We start from the raw sequence: 20,872 nt of genomic DNA on the forward strand, positions 1-20,872 counted from the left end.
ATTCAGTATGTTGAAGTAAAAAAATTCAGTATTTTTTTAGGTATAATTATTTCTTTCTTATCAAACCATTATGTAACTTCAAGCAGTTATATTTTGAAAAATTAAATGAACCTGTCTAAAAGGCTTCTTACAATTACAAGCACATGTAATATTACTTTATAAGACTTCCTTTTTGACTCTTAGCCAATTCTAGCTTCCAGAGAGAGGGAAAATGGAACGCATTTTTATTACTAATGGAATGTGATGATACTATATGAATTTCTCATGTTTTAATGATGTTGTTCTGAAAGCTCAAGAATGATATCGATCTCTCTAATTTCAACATTCAAGGGCAGAAACTGAAAATCAATATAGACCCACTTTGCTAAATAACCACTTGGGAATGGGTTCCCTGCCTCTAAAAGCACTTCCCACTTCCAGTCTGAGACTGTCAAACCTTCTCCAACTCAATCTCCTCTCTGACCTTAGCAAAACCAATGAATGTGTGTTTTGTATTCAATGAATATGTGTTTTGTATTCCATTATATCTGATATATAAATAATAAGCCAAAATATAGTTAAGGCATTTAAAATTTTTAACCAAAATATGAAATAATCATAGGCCTGCATTAAGATTTACATAAGGATAGTAATCATGGCATTATATATGAGAAAAAAAATTAGAAACAACCTTAAATCTAACAGCAGGAAATTAGTTACAATTAATGTTATATCCACAATGAAATACCACGTAGTCATTAACCCTTTGCACTCGCTTGCTTTTTTCTCGATTCCTGCTACCGATGCTAACCGTGTCGAGTCACACTCGACATCCGAGTGTAAAAGGTTAAAAATCATATTTTCTAAGAATACTAAGGATAAGCAAAAATGCTAATAATATGCTACTGAGTAAAAAAGGGAGATACAAAGTAACATGAATCCAATTTTATAAAAAGAATACACATGCAGCCCTAGCTGGTTTGCTCAGTAGTTAGAGCGCCGGCCCTCGGACTGAACGGTCTCGTGTTCGAGTCCAGTCAAGGGCATGTACCCTGGGTTGCAGGCTGAATCCCCCACCCTAGTCAGGAAGTGTGCGGGAAGTAACCAATCTACATCTCTCTCTCACATTGATATTTCTCTCTCTGTCTCTCCCCTTCCCTTCCACTCTCTCTAAAAATCATACAATGGGTGAGGATTAGCAACAACAACAAAGAATATACATACAGAAGAAAAATTCTGGAATATACTAGAAAATATTTTAATCTAAACATAAACATTACAGATGATTTTCACTTTTTAAATATTTTTTGTTTTTCATAATTTTTACTGAATACATAAAACTATTGTGAAAGGTAGTTCTACAAATAAAATATAAAAAATTTTTAATATATATTTTATGTTAAATCAACCTAAAATACACTTTTTCAAGGTAGTTGATAATTCCTGACTAAATCAAATCAATCAGTATTAAATGATCATATACCTTGTGCCAAAGCATTGTTTCATCTGTTTGCACTGAACCACAGAATCAGAGTCCAATACGCACCTTGTTTTTCTTCAGGTGTTTCTATAAAATAAGGCATTCTTTTCACAGTTTCTCTCAACTCCTGTTTTAAGGCCAGCATATAATCTTCACCCTCTCCTGTTTTCAGTGGCACTGGTTTATAATCTGTATCCTGTTTAAGTTAAGAGACAATGATTTTTTAAAATAAATATTTTAATATCCCTTTTGCCTACATTCTGGAAAATGTCAGTTTTATTGAAAAACTACATTTTATAGGCAATAAGTTTTACAAGCAACTTAAAAGATGTTGAGTTTTTGTAATCTATTTAACCTTTTAGCCCATTTGCTCTTATTTTAGAGGTAGGAAAGATGGTTAATTTTTCTATTGGCCCTAATTTTCCTGGTGATAAAATAATCATTTTGCTGTACAGTCTGTTTACTGCGATTTCATATTTTAAAGATCAAGGCGCCCAAATGAGAGTAACTGCTTTCATTTTCTATTAACCTCAACAGTGGTGGTAGTATTGGTTGGAGCAGTAGCATAAAAAAATAGTAGCAGCTATCATTTAGCAATGTACTCAATATTCAACATCCGTGATCTCATTTGAAGTATCATCAATATTTCCCATTTTACAGTGAAGAAGTTGAAGAAGTGAACAAAATCTGTAAGCCCATAGAACATGTAAAGCAGGAGTTTGAAACTATATCTTCAATTTTTAAAAATTACATGCACACACACATATTCATAAAAAAGTAGATCCACAGGGCATATAGTAAAGACATTTCTGGTTTCAGAAGCTAAGTGTAGGATACATTTTCAAAATTTTACTCCAAATTTATTCATTAATTCTACAACAATTTATTGAGTGCCTACTATAAGCCAGACATGGTTAGACAACAGGAGATACCATCATAACTAGTCCAAGTTCTTGCCCTCAGGAAACTTACATTCTAGGGGAGAAAAACACAATAAAATAAGTAAACAAATGAGTTAATATGTAATTTTGGGCAGTGGTAAGTGCTATGAAAAAAAATGAAGTTGGGTAGAGGAAAAGGTGACGGGTAGTACATGGAGGCTGGCGGTGGCTGCTCTACACAGGATAAACATGCATGACCTCTCGGGGAAATCCCGTTTGAGCAGAGAGCTAGGTAAAATTAGGAAGCCATCTATGCAAAGACTTTAGGAACAGATGGCTCCAGCCAGGGAAACCAGCAGAGGAAAATGCCAGAAGGAACAAGGAGGCCAGGAAGGCTAGGGAGAGAGAATAGTGTGGTAGGAAAAGGGTCCGAGAGACATCAAAAAGCCTCTTAGCCAGTAGTAGGAACTCCAGTTTTATTCCATGTATAAAACAACAGTATGTACTAATAGTTCTAGTGTTTAAAGTTATCCCACACATGGAAAAGAGACTTGTTTTAAAAGAAATAAACAAAAGTGGCATTATACCTATATCTGAGATATTTATCTTTGTTTTTTTTTGGTTGTAGTGAATATTGGAAAGGCAAAAAATATCAAGAGCAAAAAGTAGAGACTCCCTATGTGAGATATCTAGATCCCCAGGTATACTTGCCCAGATCCTCTACTGCCATAAATCTTTCAACAAGAACTTTTCCTTTTGAAATAGGAAAAAGATTCCTGGAAGGTGTATCTGGTTATATATGATTTTTTCTTTTTTTTTTATACTGCAACACATGCACATCTGGAAATGTAAGCTTACTTTTTAGACTAACTATAAAGTGAAAGCATTAGACATTATGCCAATTAAGCTTGCAGCATACTCATTAGATTTAAAAAGCAACACTAAATGTAATAGACGCACTTATCGTTTGAGAAACAGTAACAAAATTTAAATTTGCTTTAATAAAACAGGAAATAAGCAAAAGAAAAAGTTCAGTGGGAAAAAAAGGCCAAATGGTAGAGTAGGGAGCAAAATTATATTCTATAGATGCAAGGTGAATAGAAAATCATTAAGTCAAAGTCTGGTAGAATGGGAACTGAAGACCACTGTAAAACCTTTGCTTTTAAAAAATATTTTATAGTTTTGTTTTCTGTATTTTGAGAAAGGAATCAGAAAACTAAAAAGGGTTCAGGGAAGAATAGTAGAAATAGTTAAATTAAAGGTAAGTGAAACATGCTCTTACTTCCTTACACTTTAGGCTATCATAATGATATCATATATTCAAGTCCTATACAGAATTTTAATTTTCTCTGAAACATGAAAAAGCACACTGTGAGAATTCATTGTTAATGTACTTACAGGAAATAGTGGGGGTGGTTTCAATACTACATCAGGTAACCTTTCACCTCTGCTAAATCCAACTGCCTCAATATTGAAGGTATAAGCAGCACGGCCTCTTCCTTTATTCCCAGCCATTGGAACTAGTTATACCAGAAATGTAGGGAAATTCTGAAAGACACTAATTAAGGAGTAAGATTTACAGGATCGTATGAAAAATAAAACCAGCATTTTAAAGCAATATACACTCCACCCCTTAAGTAGCATGGCCGACTTAAACACTTCTGGAAGGCAAAATTTTGTAAAGAAATAAGCATGTGCTACACGGATTCCTGAACTCCTCACATCTACTCATGTTTGACGATGGCCTCAACTACCTCACCCAGGCCCTGGGTGGAGACCGACCCTGGGTCTCCTTCAGGATGCTGCCCCCACCACTGCACAGCCAGTTGATGCAATTTTCTCCACTCCTCTGCGGTTTGGCAACAAGATCTCTCATATATGTAAAAGTATGGACAAGCTAAGGTCAGACTGATGAAGAGAAGACACTGCTTTTTCATTCAACTTGAAGACTATTAGTCATACGTACTTTAAATTTGTAAATGGCCCTGGCCTGTTTGGCTCAGTGGACCCATCGGCCCTAGGAAAGAAGGGTTGTGGGTTGGATTCCTGGTCAAGGGCATACTTTGGTTGCAGGCTCAATCCCCAGCCCTGGTCAGGGAGTATGCAGGGGGCAACCAATTGATGCACCTCTCTCACACTGATGTTTCTCTCTCTCTTTCTCTCTCTAAAAAATCAATGGAAAAAATACCCTCAGGTGAGGATTAACAACAAAAACTGGTAAATGATTATTTCTTTAATCCTAGAATTTGAATGTTAGAAAAGATCCTTGATATCAAGTTCAGTGTCCTCCCTTTAGAAATGGGAAAGGGCTCAATAAGACTCTGAAGAGGACTGTCGAAGCACAAAAACATAGAAAGCTCAGAGAAAACCACCTGAAATTAACATTGTTAAAGGTAGGATAAAACTGTACTCTCTTCAACTATGGGGACAGTAGAGATGTCACAGTACTCAACGTCCTGTACTGAATGTCTGAATTGTCTAAAACATGATTACATTATAACGTGACAACTGAGCTGGCACTGCATTAACAGGATTCCTACCCTAAGGGTCTGCATTTGACTGTAGTGGAGATTATAATACACACTTCACAGCTCTGCATTTGACTGTAGTGGAGATTAAAATACACACTTCAAATATATTTTTTAACCCTCACCAAAGGATATGTTTGTTTGTTTTTTATTGATTTTAAAGAGAGGGAAAATGAGAGAAACATGGATATGAGAAACATCGATAGGCTGCCTCCCAGGTGGGGATAGAACCTGCAACCTGGGTATGTGCCCTAACCAGGAATCGAACCCTCCACCTTTCAGTGTAAGAGACAATGCTCCAACCAACTGAGCCACACAGGCCAGGGCTAATACACACTTTTAAAATCACTTTTTCCATTGATAAGATTATCATTCAATCCTGTAAATTCAAAAAGCAATAATATGCCTTCCCATACCAAATTTAGAGTTCCCTCCCGCTTTTCTCTAGACATTTATTTAAAAAACCGGGGTCATTGTACATACAATGCTTCTCCAACTTGAAGGCACATGTGAATTACCTGGATACCTTGTTAAATTGCAGATTCTGATTCAGTTGGACTTGGGAGGGCTTAAGAACCTGCATTTCCAATAAGCTCTCTTGAGCTGCTAGTTTACAGACCCCACTTTGAGAGCATCAGGGCTGTACCTTGTCCCATATTTTGGATTTGAACGGTTGCATACATGAGATATGGTTTAACAGATTTCTCTGTTCCCTGTATCTTCTATAAACAGGCGGACTAGAGGCTTACTTAAATTTGGGTTTGCTGTTTTACAAGGATACGTAAGAGATGATTGTTTCCTACTGCATCACATCAGGATGCACATGAAGTGTCTGTCCCGGTGACGTGCTGGTCAGTGGGCTCAGGTGCTATCAGTCTGTTTCATCTGGTATAAAGTTCCCCCTAGTTTTGACCTGATGATTTTAGCTGTCATTGATGATCGTAGTCTAGATCCATTATTCCATTATGGATTGCAATATGGTGATATACACATTTTATCATTCTTTCTGTATTTATTAACTGAAATTCTACCAGGAATCAATTCCTCTCATCCACTATTTAGTTACTATGAAACACAATTCACATAGCAAAGGTGCTTATTTTAACAATCAAGCTCATTTCAGCTGTCCACACTAAGAGAAGTAAAATATCCAAATGGCCTTGTTTCAATTGCTGAGTTATTAAAGCATATGCTGAGCTTACCGAAGGGAGGTCTCCTAAGTATGAAAATTGCTAAGCAGAAGGGCTCACACCTTTACTCTAAGCAATGAACTGTGGGAGCCCAGTAGACTTGGCTGAGACCACTAGGTAGAATTCCACCCAGGATTTGCCACTAAGAACAATGGTAGGCAATGTCTTCCAAACTTGCCTGATCATGAGCACTAACTGAAAGACTTCTTAAACAGAGTCCCAAGTGATCCTCAAGACCTCAAACCTACTACACCAGAATCTTCAGAGGTGGGGCTTGGCAAGTAGATAGAAAACTCACCCTGAAAAGGGAATCTATCAGCTACCATTGTTTGATGGGATATCCCTTGAGAAATAGCAAACTTTGCTGCCTCTAAACTTCTGTTTTTATCAAGCAACCTTTGGGTAAGTGCTATCTTTAGTGAATGTACTGCCCTTGGCAGAGAAAAATCAGTCCTCGTTCTTGAATCACCCTTAATAATTAAATGGCATTCTGGCCTACAAATCCATCCCTTTTTAGTTTGGTTATCCTCCTGTAACTGGAGAAACTGCTAAATTCATTTTTTCTTCTCTCGCAGAGCTGACAGGCAGTCCCTTGGCCCTGGCAACTAACGCATGGGAAAAATAGCTCACAAGTAATGCCTAAGCAGCACTCTTTAAAATCCTTTACGTTGACTTAACAATTGCTTTGTTTCTTTTTCAACTGTTTCTCAAATAAATGGATTTTTAAACCAGCTTTCCCTATTTTCTCATTATCCAAGTCTTCCTTTACTTCATATTGGCCAGTTTCATTGAGTCATTCACTCAACCAATATTGAACATTCCAGGCACAGTGGCAGGAGCCAGACAGCACTGAACAAAACCGGTTGCTGCCCTCAGGTCTTACATTTCAATGGAGGAAAGAACACAAAGAAGTAAATAAATACGTAACATAATATTATCTGTTCTTTATGTGTCCCCTCCAAAAGGATGTTCAAGTCCCAACTGCTGATAACTTGAATGTGACTTGCCTTATCCTATATAATAAAAGGCTAATATGCAAATCGACCGACCGGAGGAACTGGTTGCTATGACACACACTGACCACTGGGGGCAGACGCTCAACACAGGAGCTGCCCCCTGGTAGTCAGAAGTTGGGCTCATGGCTGGTGAGTGCAGCTGCGGTGGTGGGAGCCTCTCCCACCTCCGCAGCAGCACTAAGGATATCTGACTGGGAAAGGGCACAGGCCAGGCTGAGGGATCCCCTGCCCCTGCCAAGTGCACAAATTTCATGCACCGGGCCTCTAGTTTGGAAATAAAATCTTTGCAGGTGTAATCAAATTAAAGTGAGGTCATACTTAACTAGGGTGGGTCCTCTTCCAATTACTGGCATCCTTATAAGAGGGAAATCTGGACACACACAAAAAGATACACACAGGAAAAACACCATATAAAGGTAGAGACAGAAATAGGCAATACTGCAGCTGCAAGCCAGCAAACACCAGAAGCTAGGAGAGAGGTATGGAACGGACACTCACTCCCTCAGCCTCCAAAAGGAACAAACCCTGCCAACACTTTGATTTCAGACTTCTGGCCTCCAGAACCATGAGATAATAAATTTCTGTTGTTTTAAGCCATCCAATTTGTGGTAATGTGTTGTGGCAGCCTTAGAAAGTCAGTACAACTCTGGGGGAAAAAATCATGGTAAAGGGATACAGAATAACAAAGGAGTATGGTAGTGGCTTTTTCATCCAGAGAAGGTCTTTCTGTGGAGGATAAATCTGAACAGTGTGTTGGAGAAGGTCCAAGCGCCACTAGATGGAGGGATGGGGTAGAGATAATCACAGAGAGAAGTAACAGCAAGTACAGAGGGGGAAGCCAAAAGCTGGGAGTGTGGGAGGAACAAGAAGCCCATCCCCTTGGCCAGTGTGTGGCTCAGAACGTAATCCTGAATACCAAAAGCTGGTGGGGATGGCGGGTTTGATTCCCAGTCAGGGCACATACCTAGGTTGCAAGTTTCATCCTGGTCGGGGTGCGTGTGGGAGGCAATATTTATGTTTCTCTCTCTCTCTCTCTCTCTCTCTCTCCCCCCGCCCCTTCCTTTCTCTAAAATCAATGGGGGTTGGGGGAAGAACAAGCCCATGTAGCTGGTGAGCAGCAAGAAGAGGTTGGTCCAATCTTGTGGAGCCCTGTGAGAGCTGTAGTAAGGGGTTTGGCTTCTGTCTTAACTTGTGATAGAACTACACTCATGAAAATGCTGAAATGCAAAGGTCCCAATGGTCCCCAATGGCAAAATCCACTGACCTTTTGTCTTTGTTCATGCTCTTGGACTTCCAAAGCACACAGCTCATTACTGCCTCCTCTCTATTAAAATTCTTTCCTAGGCTTTAATAAAACTCCAGGTTCTTCTACCCCACTGATCATTTTATTGGTCTACTTCTCTTCTTAAAGCCCCTGAAAATAAATTTCCTTAAGGTTTAATCTTTGGTCTTCTGCTTTTTTTTTTTTTTTTTTTTGTCTTCAGAAAATTCTCCCATTCTTGGGGTTTGAGGACCTTGTCCATATCATTACCTCCAGCACTAACCTTTGTCCTCAGGTTCAGCCCATGCCCTTACAACCCAAAGAATATTTGGATAGCACCTTAAACTTAACATACTGAGATAATCTTCCCTCTACACAAATTAACTTGTCTTTCACGTATAAGATCCCTGTTTCTATCCATTGTATATTATTTTCCCAGTCACCAATATTTGAAGATTTCGAGTGAGTCAGTATCAATTTCTCATTCTGTTCCACCCCTCCTATCAAATCATTCATCTAATTCTTCCTTCAAAATGTCCCTGCCTTTTCATTTCTTCTACCATGATCCAGCTCAGCCCTTTCCCACCTCATTTTTATTAACTGCAAATTTTGTGGTATCCTTTGTTCTTCCTGTTTATTTTAATTTATTATTCCATATTATTCAACAACTTTTATTCATATATATAAAGCCTAGTTCTGATTACGCTCCTCTCTTCTTCTTTCCTCATGGCTAGAGAATTAAATCCAAACTACCTATCTCAGTATTCAAAACCCTTTTAAGATGGTTGCACCTACCCTGCTGACTCAGTCTTCTGTAATCATGTCTTAATTACCATTCTCTCCACTGCAACTTCCTCCCTCTTCCTCCCTGACTGGCTGTATCTGTTTTCACCTTAAAATCCAGTTTAAGTCCCTTAACATCCACAAGAGTCATTTCATCCCACCTTGCTCTTGGAAAGATCCTCTAAGATCATTTTTAAAACTTGAGGTGATACATATTGGTACACAACTCAATTCTGGAAGAAATGTAGACATACCCCTTTTGGGAAATAGGCCTTTTCCAAAGGGAAGGAGTTTCACTTATGTTTCTTCAACTGTATTAACAGTAGAGATTTTACACCCCCCACTGCCTTCCCTCAAATTCTTGAGAACCCAGATCATGACTTTCTTCACACATCTAGCTCAGGGACTTGCACACAGGATAGCCCTGGACAGAGTGGAAAAATTCTAACTAGGTTAGGAAAATACTAAAAAGGCTGCATCCCCACCAAAAGCTTTAGGAGGATAGGGAAGGAGAGCACACCTATACCTGTATGAAGGCTTATTAGTAGATGCCACAATAAGGGTTTTCATAATTACCTTTGATAATGCTGTCTCATGGGTCTCCAATTTTTCCTGGCTGACTCTGGAGGTTAGTCAAGTTCTCAAGAGAATTTTTGAAGACTAAATGGATGTTTCGATAGCTGGGAGGTGCAGGGTGGGGAGAGTGACCCAGTGTTAATGGTGGGAGTGATATTTGTGGCTGGCAGGGCTACACCCAGTTATTATCCCCTTTTTCTGTCCTCACTAAGTGTGGCTGCCTTCACTTTCCTTAGTTGAACCTTTCTACCAACTTCCGTTGCTCTCTTTCAAGAGTGAACAAACAAAATAAAAAAGGAGGGTGAAGGAAGAATAAAGAATTTATTTATTATTTATTTATTATTTATTTATTTATTTATTTATCTATGGAAGAGAAGAAAACCCTTATCAACAACCCCTTTCCCCAAGATACAGGATAAAATGCCTACAGTGCAGAAAAGTCTGCGGCAATGATTCGTGCCTGGATCAATCGCATAGTCATCGGATTAGAAAATCGACCATCAGTAAGAGTAGACATTCCTTCCTAACTCAGGGCAAACAGTCCCAGGAAGCGGAGACGAGGTAAGATCTGGAAACGATGATTTTAAAAGATTTCGAAGGGATGAGAGGTAAAGCTATCTCTCAACAACCCTCAACCCAGAGGCGCTTTAATAAATCTCCACCCCAGACTCCCCGCCCCCCCCCCCCCCGCCACCTCCTCCACGTGCCCCTTGAACTCTTCTCTACCCTCTCCGTCCCCTCCCAGGCACTCCATTGCTTCTTGTTACCTGCTCACCAAGAAGCGAGGCTTGGGCAAAAGCGTGCCGCCGAAGCGCCGGCAGGCACAGAACCGAGGCGGACCGCGGGCGCCTCCGCTCCGACGCGCGTTCCGGGAGCCGAACCACCACCCTCCACGCGGCTCGGAGCCGAGTTCCCCGCCCCACCAGGTAGCCCCGCCCACTCCCTCCTAGACTCCGCCCACCGGGCTGAGGTTTTTAGCCCTTGGCAGGCGCCGTAGTCGATCTCCCCGCCGGGCCCGACCCTTTCCGCGCCGGCGGCGAGCGCGCCCCGCAGAGCCGGTGGTGGGCGGGCCTGGCACGTCCCGCGTCTCGCTCGGGCCTCCGCAGTCGGGGCCGCCTCGGCGAGGGAAGGGTCGCTCTCTCCTCTCCCGTTGGCTGCCACGGCCCTGGCGCTCACGCCCCCTCGCGCTGCGGCTACGGAGGCTGCGATTGCTCTAGCGCCCCGGTGCGGGCGAGCAGCCTCCGCTCTCTGCGGACCCGGCCCGAGAGTGCGGTGGACGCTCTAGGCGGCTTCTCCGCGCCTCCTTCCTCCTCCTAGCTCTCCCCCGCCCCGCCCCCTCGCTCCCCGCACCAGCCTCAGCCCCCCGCCCCTCCCCGCTCTGAGCCTCCTCCTGGGCTGCGGGCCGATCGCCCCACTCCGCCGCAGAGCCTCGAGTCTGGACAGCCGGCGGGAGGCACGCACGCCCACACCCACTCCGCCCGGCCGCTCCCCTGCCCAGCATGTCGGCGCTCGAATGGTACGCCCACAAGTCCCTGGGCGACGGCATCTTCTGGATTCAGGAACGGTTCTACGAGTCCGGCAACCGCGCCAACATCTGGCTGGTGCGCGGCTCGGAGCAGGACGTGGTGATCGACACGGGCCTGGGGCTGCGCAGCCTCCCGGAGTACCTGCACTCCGCCGGCCTCCTGCAGGACGGCGGGGCCAGAGAGGACGCGGCGTGCAGGCCGTTGCTGGCCGTGGCCACCCACGTGCACTTCGACCATTCCGGCGGCCTTTACCAGTTTGACCGGGTGGCCGTGCACCACGCCGAGGCCGAGGCCCTGGCTCGCGGAGACAACTTTGAGACCGTGACCTGGCTGTCCGACAGCGAGGTGGTGCGGGCGCCCAGCCCTGGCTGGAGGGCCAGGCAGTTCCGAGTGCAGGCGGTGCAGCCCACCCTCATCCTGCAGGATGGTAATGGGCCCTCGCGGGCGCGCGCTTTCTCCTTAAGGGCGGGGGCTGGGGAGAAACTGTGCCCGAGGGATGGATGCATGCTGCCTGATGTGCATGACTGTTAGGGGCCTGTCACGTCGCAGAAACGCCACGCTTGTTTCTCCCATCCCCGGGTGCAAGCCCGCTCTACCAGAGCCCAGTCCACGGCAGCCTTCCTTACCGGAGACCAGCTCTGGCACCGAGTCGCAATGCCGAGTACTCAATGAAAGCCGGCCCCACCCCCTAGTCAGTTTCTGGTGTGAGCTACGGTAGCGCTGCACTTGTGATTAGAAATTTTCCATTCTTTCCCCCGAATACCTAGCTGACATTTTCAGGCGCTTATCCAGCGAGAAGACTTGAAGAAACGACACCTCACAGAGTGCATGTCATGCTCTGTGCTTTGGAGAGCTGCTGACTTCATCTGCTCGGTGACCATGGGCTATGAGCGATTCCCACCTGTAGGCTTAGAAAACCTTTAGAGAACTGTGGTTCGGATCTGCTCGTGCATCTTTATCTTCCCGATAGATTTCTGTTCTTGATGTTGCCTCCCGAGAGAAAAATCTTGATACAGGGTACACAAGAAGTAGAATCTGTCTTGAGTCTACGAGCTATGACAGATATCCTGTCTGGTTGAAAGCAAGGCCTGCAAGAGATGAATAAGAAGGTTATTTCCGGTGATAGTGAAGTCTGTGGACTAATGTATAGATATCCTTGGGCCTCTGTGAAAGATGGGATAGGGTTTAGAGAGAAACTAATGGAATAAAATAAGAGTAGGACCCCAGTCTTCCCAATCCCATGCAGGCACTTAAATAATTGAGGTGATTAGACACAGCAGTACCATTGGTGTATTAATTTCCTTTATTCTTTTTAGAATACTTTGTTGACTTCATTTTATCCTCACAACACATTTGAAGTGAGCCAGCGGACACCCAGTTAAATGGCATGCCTAGAGTGCACAGAGCAAGACAGTGGCCACAGTTAGGATTTGAACCAAGGCACCACAGCTCAAAGCATGCTGATCACACATAAATCCTACTCCATAAATATGGTAATTCTGAGTAGAATGTGAAATCCCCTCCTTTCCATTCTATTCTTGAAACCATTTTAATTTCCACTTTAATTTATTAAAACATCCTTCAATGAGGTAAAAAAATCAAGTTGCTGCAATACAATAAGGCTCATTTTATGATTGGCTAATATGACAAATAATGAAATATTTTAGAAAAATAATTTTGTTTTACAGATGAAATCCTGATCACTTGAAATATAAAACATAGAAATCATGATTCTATACCTTATACCCCACCCAAAAAGTCCTTTCATTAAAAATTTAAATTTAAATATAAAAAAACTGGTTTAGATGGTAGTCTTATATTATCTAACAACTTGAGATGAAAGTAAGGTACATTTAATGTAAATTTAATGTCCTTTCACATTATTGTCTATTTAATGTAAATTTATGTTAAATTTAACATAAATTTACATTAAATGTACTTTTAACAACTATATAGCTTGATAAAAGTGATACTTTTACTAGTAAAGGTAAGATTTCCATGTAGTTGATGGGTATTCAGACTAAATTTTTTCTGGCATCCAGACCAAAAAATGTTGACATTAGTACTTAAAATATATTTAAATTGTTTAAATGAATAAATTACTTTTTATTCATTTCCTTTTGCTCTCTGCCAGCAGTCAATGGTGAAAGAGTGATAGAATAACTGTTTCATAGGTAAATAGTCCAGGCAGGCCTGACTGTCACATGCACACAGCCACTTTGGAAAAGAGCTGGGACTAGAATCCAGGTTTACTGAATACCAGTTATAGCTTTATAATTATAATTAAAGTATTTTGGAGCTGCAAGGGACCTGTATGCTACCTGTGTGGTATTTTAAGCCTTTGAAGGTATAAAAAGAAAGCTTGATATTTACCAAGCACTTTGAAGGTGATAATACTGTGTTAAATCAAAAGGTATGTGGTTTTTTTGTGTTTTTTGTTTTGTTTTTAGGAGCTGAATGCCTCACCCTCTCAAGTAGTATCTAATTTCCTCTTTTCTGGAGAATATTAATTTCCTGTCTCTTCTGCATGGTGTGGTCTGCTAACTTGCTATTATCATAATATGGATGCCTGGAAGGAGAGATAAAATATTTATCATAAAAGTGCATACACAGTTATGCACACACATCAACAGCACATACCCAAACAGCACAACTTCTTCATTGCTTTGGTTAGAACATAAGGAAGCTGTAGTCAATTATTTTATTACATTTCATTTAAGTGAATTGATGATCACCTGTCTTGGGGAAACATAAATCTGTACACTGTATTACTAATCCAAAAGCTGACTTGTAAATGAGGGACAAGGAGGACAAGGAGAGATCATCATACAGTGCATCATCTCAGATGGAAAAACACTCGCCTTACTACTAGTGAAATAGTGTCTTCCTGTAATAAAATAACAATAAACCATAGGTTGATATAGTACATTCTTCTTGAATGGGTGCACATTTTGCCTATTTTTGACAATATTCAAGTGATATGAAGTGCAGGCATTTTGGCTTCTATTATGCACATTTAAACTATTTGCCCAGAGTCACCAACATACAGAGTTAGGCAAAAGTAGGTTTATAGTTGATCATATGGAAAATAATACAATAAATAATAATACAAAAATAAACTGTTTTGCATACTCACAACTGTACACCTATTTTGTATTTGAGCAGCTGTTTCAGGTGGACTTGAATCATTTAGGGACAATAAAAAAAAAGATTCCAGAAAGGTAGGTGATTGAATAAGCACATTTTATTTGACTCCCTTCTAAAACCCCACTAAGACTACTATAAAGGGACCATGGTTTGCTCCACACATTGACTGGGGAACTGTTTCAGATGTGGAGAGCACTAAATGATGACTGAGTGAGCAGTTTTATCCTATTCCAGCAATGGGAAAGCAAGAGGCAATCCAGTGTGCACTGCAGGAGCTTTAAAAGGAATTAGCAATCGCTGGTACCTAAGTGAAGGCAAAGGGAAGAATACTACTAAAATGAGTAGAATGGGTTGAAAGCCATTTAAGAAGCTGTTAAAACTCGAGAACCCTTCTTAATAAGTGAATGCCCATCCAGTTAGTTTGTTCTCTGGAGAGACTAAAGCAGAGGGGTTTCTTGACTAAGGGATGGCAAGTACCTATTGAGTACAGAGGTTCAGAATGGAAAATAGGAAGAATGTGTGTGCATTGCCTCCTAGTTCCCAGAGAATGAGAGCCAGGCATTTATCCCCCACCTCCTCCCTCCTAGAAAATTGAAAGAATCAGATCTGAGATATCTGTTCAGACATAGAGGAAAGACTAAGATGCTGATCTCTAAGTAATCCTTGCCTTGATGTTTCTGCAATGAAGCCTACAGGTCACTAGGTCCCATGCATGTGTTTCTAGCTGCCTTTTCATCCCCCACTCTTAAACAGGCAACCAAGCATTATGAAAAAATCTTCGAAAATTCTCTAACAAGAGATCAAATACTAAAACAAATAGCATAAAGCAACTTGGATGGTAGAATTATCATTAATGTCATCAGGGGACTACAGAAAGTATTGCATTCAAGATATCCAAGAGACAATAGGATGCTTTCAAAATAAGCAACAGAAAGAACAATACACATACACACACACATGAAAGGGGCTCTTGGAATTTAAGATATCCAAAAAAACTTAGCAGAAGATAACATTGAAAAGTTACAAAAAGAGCAGATGGGTAAAATGAAAACTAAGAGAACAAGTAAAGGACAGTTTAGAAAAACCAACATTGGAGTAATAGCAGCACAGACAAAATAAAATGGCAGAAAAGAAAGCACAGTACAGATAATTCCAGAAAATATCCCACAGCTAAGGGATGTAAATTTCCAGATTGAATGAACCCAGAGTTCCCAGCAAAATGGATGAAAACACTTCCAACCCAAGGCACATTACTGTAAAATTTCTGACTACTTGGAATTAAGCTTCCAGAAACTTAAAAAAAAAAAAATTATCCTGTAAAGGTATCTGGCCATGACTGGAATGCTGGGAAATTTGGGAGTATCTGATCCCATCTCAATGTAATTACTGGGATTCAAGACAAGACCAGGACAGACTGCTCCCACTCCTTGCCCTGTTGACCTGTTTTGTGTCACTATCGTTTATTTTTTCTGAAAAGTTTCTACAAATGCAATTATATGATATATAGCTTTTGTGTCTATCTTCTATTTGGCATGATGTTTTAGAGATTCATCCATGTTGTATTTATTAATAATCTATTCTTTTCCATTGCCTAGAAATAATCCAGTCAATGGACATGAAATAACTCTTCTTTTGTTAGGTCTTTTTCCCCCCTATTATTTATTTTTAATGTTGACAGTATTATAGATGTCTCCCAATTTCTCCCTTTTTGCCCCCCTCCACCCAACCCTTGCCCCACCCTAGGCCTTCCCCATACTATTATGTGTCCATGGCTTATGCATATATGAAATAAGGTATTTTTAAAATTAAAGTAAAATAAATGTCACCCTTCCCAACCTCTTTGAAACCATTTAAATGTTCTTCTATTCTTTAATTGAAGTCATATATGCAACATGTTTATCTGTAAACTCTGTTTCTATTTATAGGGGATGTAATCAACCTTGGTGACAGACAGCTCACTGTTATGCACATGCCAGGTCACTCCAGGGGCAGTATTTGCTTACATGACAAAGACCGAAAGATTCTCTTCAGTGGAGATGTTGTGTATGATGGATCACTGATTGACTGGCTCCCATACAGCAGGATAAGTGACTATGTTGGAACCTGTGAACGTCTGATAGAACTAGTGGACAGAGGTCTGGTAGAGAAGGTGCTTCCTGGGCACTTCAACACCTTTGGTGCCGAAAGGCTCTTTCGATTGGCTTCTAACTATATTGCAAAAGCCGGGATATGTCACAAAGTTTCTACTTTTGCCATGCGATCTCTTGCAAGTTTAGCCCTACGTGTAACAAATTCTAGGACCTCACCATAGTACCTATTCTGATAACCTATTTAGGTTAATTCTATAAATTAATCCAGTTCACTTTGTGCTGGTTAAAATGATTAATGGTGAGCATTTAAAAAAGTGCTATTATACTACTGTTGTATATTAGAGGAGGGGAAAAAAAGGTTGAGAATGAATAAGCCAAAAAAGGAAGTTCTTAGTTTAATTTTTTTCTTTCCTCCAAATAATAAACCTCTTAAGTAAGATTATAATTTGCCAAAGCTGTCATCTTGTAATATTTGCTCTAGAAGTGACATAAAAATATATAGGAAGCAAGGAGACATTTTGTGTAGTAAGAGAACTATCCTTGCCTTCCATTTGTCTTATTTCCTAGATGACCTAGAAAAAGGGCATAAAGTGTTATGTTTATACTCCAAACTTGATATTTTTAGTGTATTATTTAAAAGTAAAGGTTCTTGGGTTTAAAATACATTAGAACTCGATACAAACATATAAACTAAGATTTAGAATGACAGCTAAAACAATTCATTGTTCTGATACAGAATTTTTATACTTCATTTTATTTATTCTTAATGTAATTATCACATACATTATGTGTTGTATAATTTTACTTACAAAAGTACAATGAAGTTTGTTTTATTGCAAAGCTTTAAATGTAAATTGCAGAGTGCTTCAGTAAAAAGATGTTATATATTGTTGTTTGTTATTATGTGTGTGTAATATTTGTAATCATAAAAGTGAATTTCAAATGTCTGTAATCTAACTACAAATTGTCAGCTTTCTCAAAAGGACACTGTCAGGCAAACCTGAAAAATATACACATTGAGAATAATTTTATTATATCCTGTTTTAATGTTAACAGCTATTATAAACAAAATTTTTCTTGTGAAATAGCAACTTCAATATATGTCATATTTTATAGTATCAAAACAACTAGAGATCTACAACATCCTGGTCTGAATCATTCTTTTATTTAACATAACATACACATAAACCACAGAAGACTTTTCAAAATAATGGAAAAATGTGCACTAGATATTGACTTAGAGTGAATTGCCTTTTTAATCCTGATTCACAACACCTATTCCTGTTCAGTATTCTTTGTCCTGAATGAAATGAAGTCTACATTTGTAAAGTTATAGGAAAGATTATACCACTATTTAGTAAAATGTTTTGGTTTGGTGCTCTTAATTATTAAAAAATCTTTTGGAATAGTTCATAAAGTTTTTTTTTAAAGTGTTTTCACAGCTTTTTTATTATTGACATGTCCAAGACCAAACTGAAATAGCTTTGGAAATTAGATTTTCAGTTTTAGGAAGGTCCAGCAATTGATTTCTAAAAAATTATGAAACTTTTCCTACCCTACACCCACCCAGGTTCTTTAGTCTTTTATTCACTCAATACACGTGCACACACCCCCACATGCATACACACAGTCACATACATGCATGCACAGCATTGTGCTAAACACTGCGGAAGCTTAAAAAGTCAAAGAGACTACATCCTAACTGGAAGTAGAAGGCAAACAAAGTGTGGATAATATTATGTGCAGATTGAAGTTGATATGAATTACACTTGAGTGAGTGTCAGGGACATGAATGGAGGGATGTGAAACTGGGTTAGAGAAAGATTCCTAAGGAGGGAATATTTGGAAGGATGGTTTTCTAGGTAGTCCAGGGAGGAAAGAAAAAGATTCAAGATAGGGATGGAAGCATTGCTGTCTAGAGGAGCTATTCCCTGTGACAATGTGAATTTAATTTTCAGGAATCTTAGATTTTCCAAACACCAAGTATTTAGCATGAGAAAGATGGGTTTGTGATTGTGTATTTAAGAATAATCTTTAATGACAGACAAGCTGTACTGCCACATGTAACCAAATGAACCTTTACTTAAAATCAGTAAGAAGGCCATGATTGTTCAAATGCAAAATATCATGGGCATTTCTCTATGATAGTCATTCAAGGCTGTAGGTTGGTTTCAGTTGATAGTGCAACATCAAGAATATAAATTTGGTTCAGGGCAACTACAAACAATCACTTAACGAGCCTTAAATATAGCCATTATTTTTTATATCAGTAGCACAAAAGAAAACCAAAAGTCCTTAACCATCTACCATTTTATCATACTTTTTTTAAAGGGTATAGTATGCACTAATTTTTACTGAGAAATATTTAAACCCAATGAAGGTTTTATTTCTTAAAAGTGCAGTTTTCCAAAACACATTGATTTCGTTTTTATTTTTTAGTTTTTCAAATTGTACCAAAACCTAAGACTTTGATATTTTACTATTGCTTCCATATGAACAAATTGGGGAAAGCATCTATTATTCATTTAGTCCCATGCTAGGAATTTTAAAATGTGCATTATTTAATTTAATCCTGGCCTCAGTGCCAAGAAGTAACTGACCAGCCTCAAACAAAACAACTTTGGACAAAGCTGGTCATTGAACACAGGTCTCTCTGCCTCCTAAATTGTGTGCTCTTTCTCTTATACCTGCACAAGAACATAAAATTGGCAAAGTGTATTTTTTTTCCAAGATGCCATATGTGCCAAGAATAAATCAAGTGATGTTAAAGCATAATAATAGCATATTTTTAAAAAAACCTTTAAATATATATATATATATCAACCTGACAGTGACCCTTGTTGTAATTTATGCTTTTTGGAAATGATAGCATGTAAGTATAATTCAAAGTTGTCAAAATGTAAGAAATTTAGGGATAATTTTTATTATTTTTATTGTTAATAACTGAATCTTTGGAAATTCATTTTCCTAATTTAGTGTTTCTTTTTCACTGAGATGTCTTAAACACAAACTTTGTATGTTATCCTGATATAGGTAAATAAATGATTATGTGTAGTTGTTATTATATGGATAATATGAATGTGACGTGCACAAGTTGTCCTCATGATTTTCAGATAAATGTAAGTAAACGTGTGTCATCATTATTAAAGTGGACATTTTATTTCAATCTCTAATTGGTATGTTTTATGGTGTTAACAAATTCCCATTTAATTTCTTGCAAGGGTATTTTCTCATGTGAAGTGCAGTTTTGAAAAACTGGTAATAAGATGTCAAATTGATGGGCAAAAATAGAAAATCCATAAACCAAAAAATACCCAAGTAAGCTTTAGTAGTTAATAATATGACATTTCAAATGGATAAAGGTGGACTATTCAATAAGAAAAATGTAAACCACTATAGGGGAGGAAAAATATTTTCTCTACCCTCTTAGGTTCTGTGGCTGGGCCTAACAACTAACAAAAGACATTAACAGGAGCAAAACATGCAATTTTTTTGCTATTAATATTTTTATATGTACATGGAGGCTTTAATATATAAGAAATAAAAACCCAATGAAGCAGATAGGCTTGAGAGCTTGCATACCATTAAAAAAACACACACACAGCCGAAACCGGTTTGGCTCAGTGGATAGAGTGTCGGCCTGCGGACTCAAGGGTCCCAGGTTCGATTCCGGTCAAGGGCATGTACCTTGGTTGAGGGCACATCCCCAGTAGGGGGTGTGCAAGAGGCAGCTGATCGATGTTTCTAACTCTCTATCCCTCTCTCTTCCTCTCTGTAAAAAATCAATAAAATATATTTTTAAAAAAACAAAAACAAAAAAAAAAAACACACAAAAAGATAAATTGTGAAGACTGACATGGTAGGAAAAAGAGGTTTGGGCTAGGGTTGATAAATTGTAGGAAATTGACTAGGAAATATATGGGAATAACTAATTAAACACAAAGGTTATTTTAGTTAGTTTGTTTATGCAGATTAATTTTGATTTCAACTCCTGTCTCTAGTAATAAGAATGTTTTTCTCTTCTCTTCCATATGAACAAATTGGGGAGGATACCTTTTTCATGGGAAATTTTATGCCCTGTGTTAGAAAGAGGGAGGTCAGAGAGCCCTTCCTTTTTCTCAATTCCCTTCAGCTCAATCAATATGTCAAAATGAGATATTGTGTGTTCTGATTCCCTTCAGTACTTATTAAAAAAATGGGTAAATTATATGAACAGGTTATTCATAGAAGAAAAAACACAAAGGGCCAATAAATAATATACAACTAGAGGCCCACATGACATTCGTGCATGGGGGGTGGTGTTCCTCAGCACGGCCTGCACACTCTCACAGTCCGGGGGAGCAGGCCTAAGCCAGCAGGCAGACATCCCCCGAGGGATCCTTAGCGCTGTCACGGAGGCAGGAGAAGCTCCTGCC

General features: G+C 39.5%; 2 protein-coding genes across 9 annotated transcripts in view; one reads left to right on the forward strand and one right to left on the reverse strand.

Annotated features, from left to right (window-relative positions):
• Positions 1–20,872, reverse strand: part of POLR3G (RNA polymerase III subunit G) — a 69,909-nt gene that overhangs the window by 23,950 nt on the left and 25,087 nt on the right. For 5 of the 8 annotated variants that reach the window (XR_013814833.1, XR_013814834.1, XM_079794935.1 and 2 more), the window contains exons 1-3: positions 10,462–10,595; positions 3,739–3,898; positions 1,526–1,655 (exon numbers count right to left, since the gene is read on the reverse strand). Coding sequence is in view for 6 of the 8 variants with exons in the window: in XM_079794935.1 (XP_079651061.1) it covers positions 1,526–1,655; positions 3,739–3,855 (247 nt within the window). In the remaining 2 variants the exon portion in view is untranslated. Of the gene's footprint in view, positions 1–1,525; positions 1,656–3,738; positions 3,899–9,694; positions 10,263–10,461; positions 10,596–20,872 lie in introns of those variants that run through there. The other 3 variants (XM_079794932.1, XM_079794934.1, XM_079794933.1) reach the window with 3 other exon arrangements.
• MBLAC2 (metallo-beta-lactamase domain containing 2) lies at positions 10,716–19,623 on the forward strand. The gene is made up of 2 exons (XM_079794897.1): positions 10,716–11,647; positions 16,293–19,623. Exons 1-2 carry the CDS (start codon positions 11,194–11,196, stop codon positions 16,676–16,678), a joined length of 840 nt encoding a protein of 279 aa, XP_079651023.1. The 5' UTR covers positions 10,716–11,193; the 3' UTR covers positions 16,679–19,623.

Source organism: Cnephaeus nilssonii (genome assembly GCF_951640355.1).
Source record: "Cnephaeus nilssonii genome assembly, chromosome: 2".
Lineage (NCBI taxonomy): Eukaryota > Metazoa > Chordata > Mammalia > Chiroptera > Vespertilionidae > Cnephaeus > Cnephaeus nilssonii.

What these genes read in the sequence shown, in the direction of transcription:
- MBLAC2 (XM_079794897.1), top strand. Translation starts at nt 11,194, where the DNA reads ATGTCGGCGCTCGAATGGTACGCCCACAAGTCCCTGGGCGACGGCATC. An exon ending in CACCCTCATCCTGCAGGATG is followed by an intron (nt 11,648 to 16,292) that starts GTAATGGGCCCT and finishes TTCTATTTATAG; the next exon opens with GGGATGTAATCAACCTTGGT.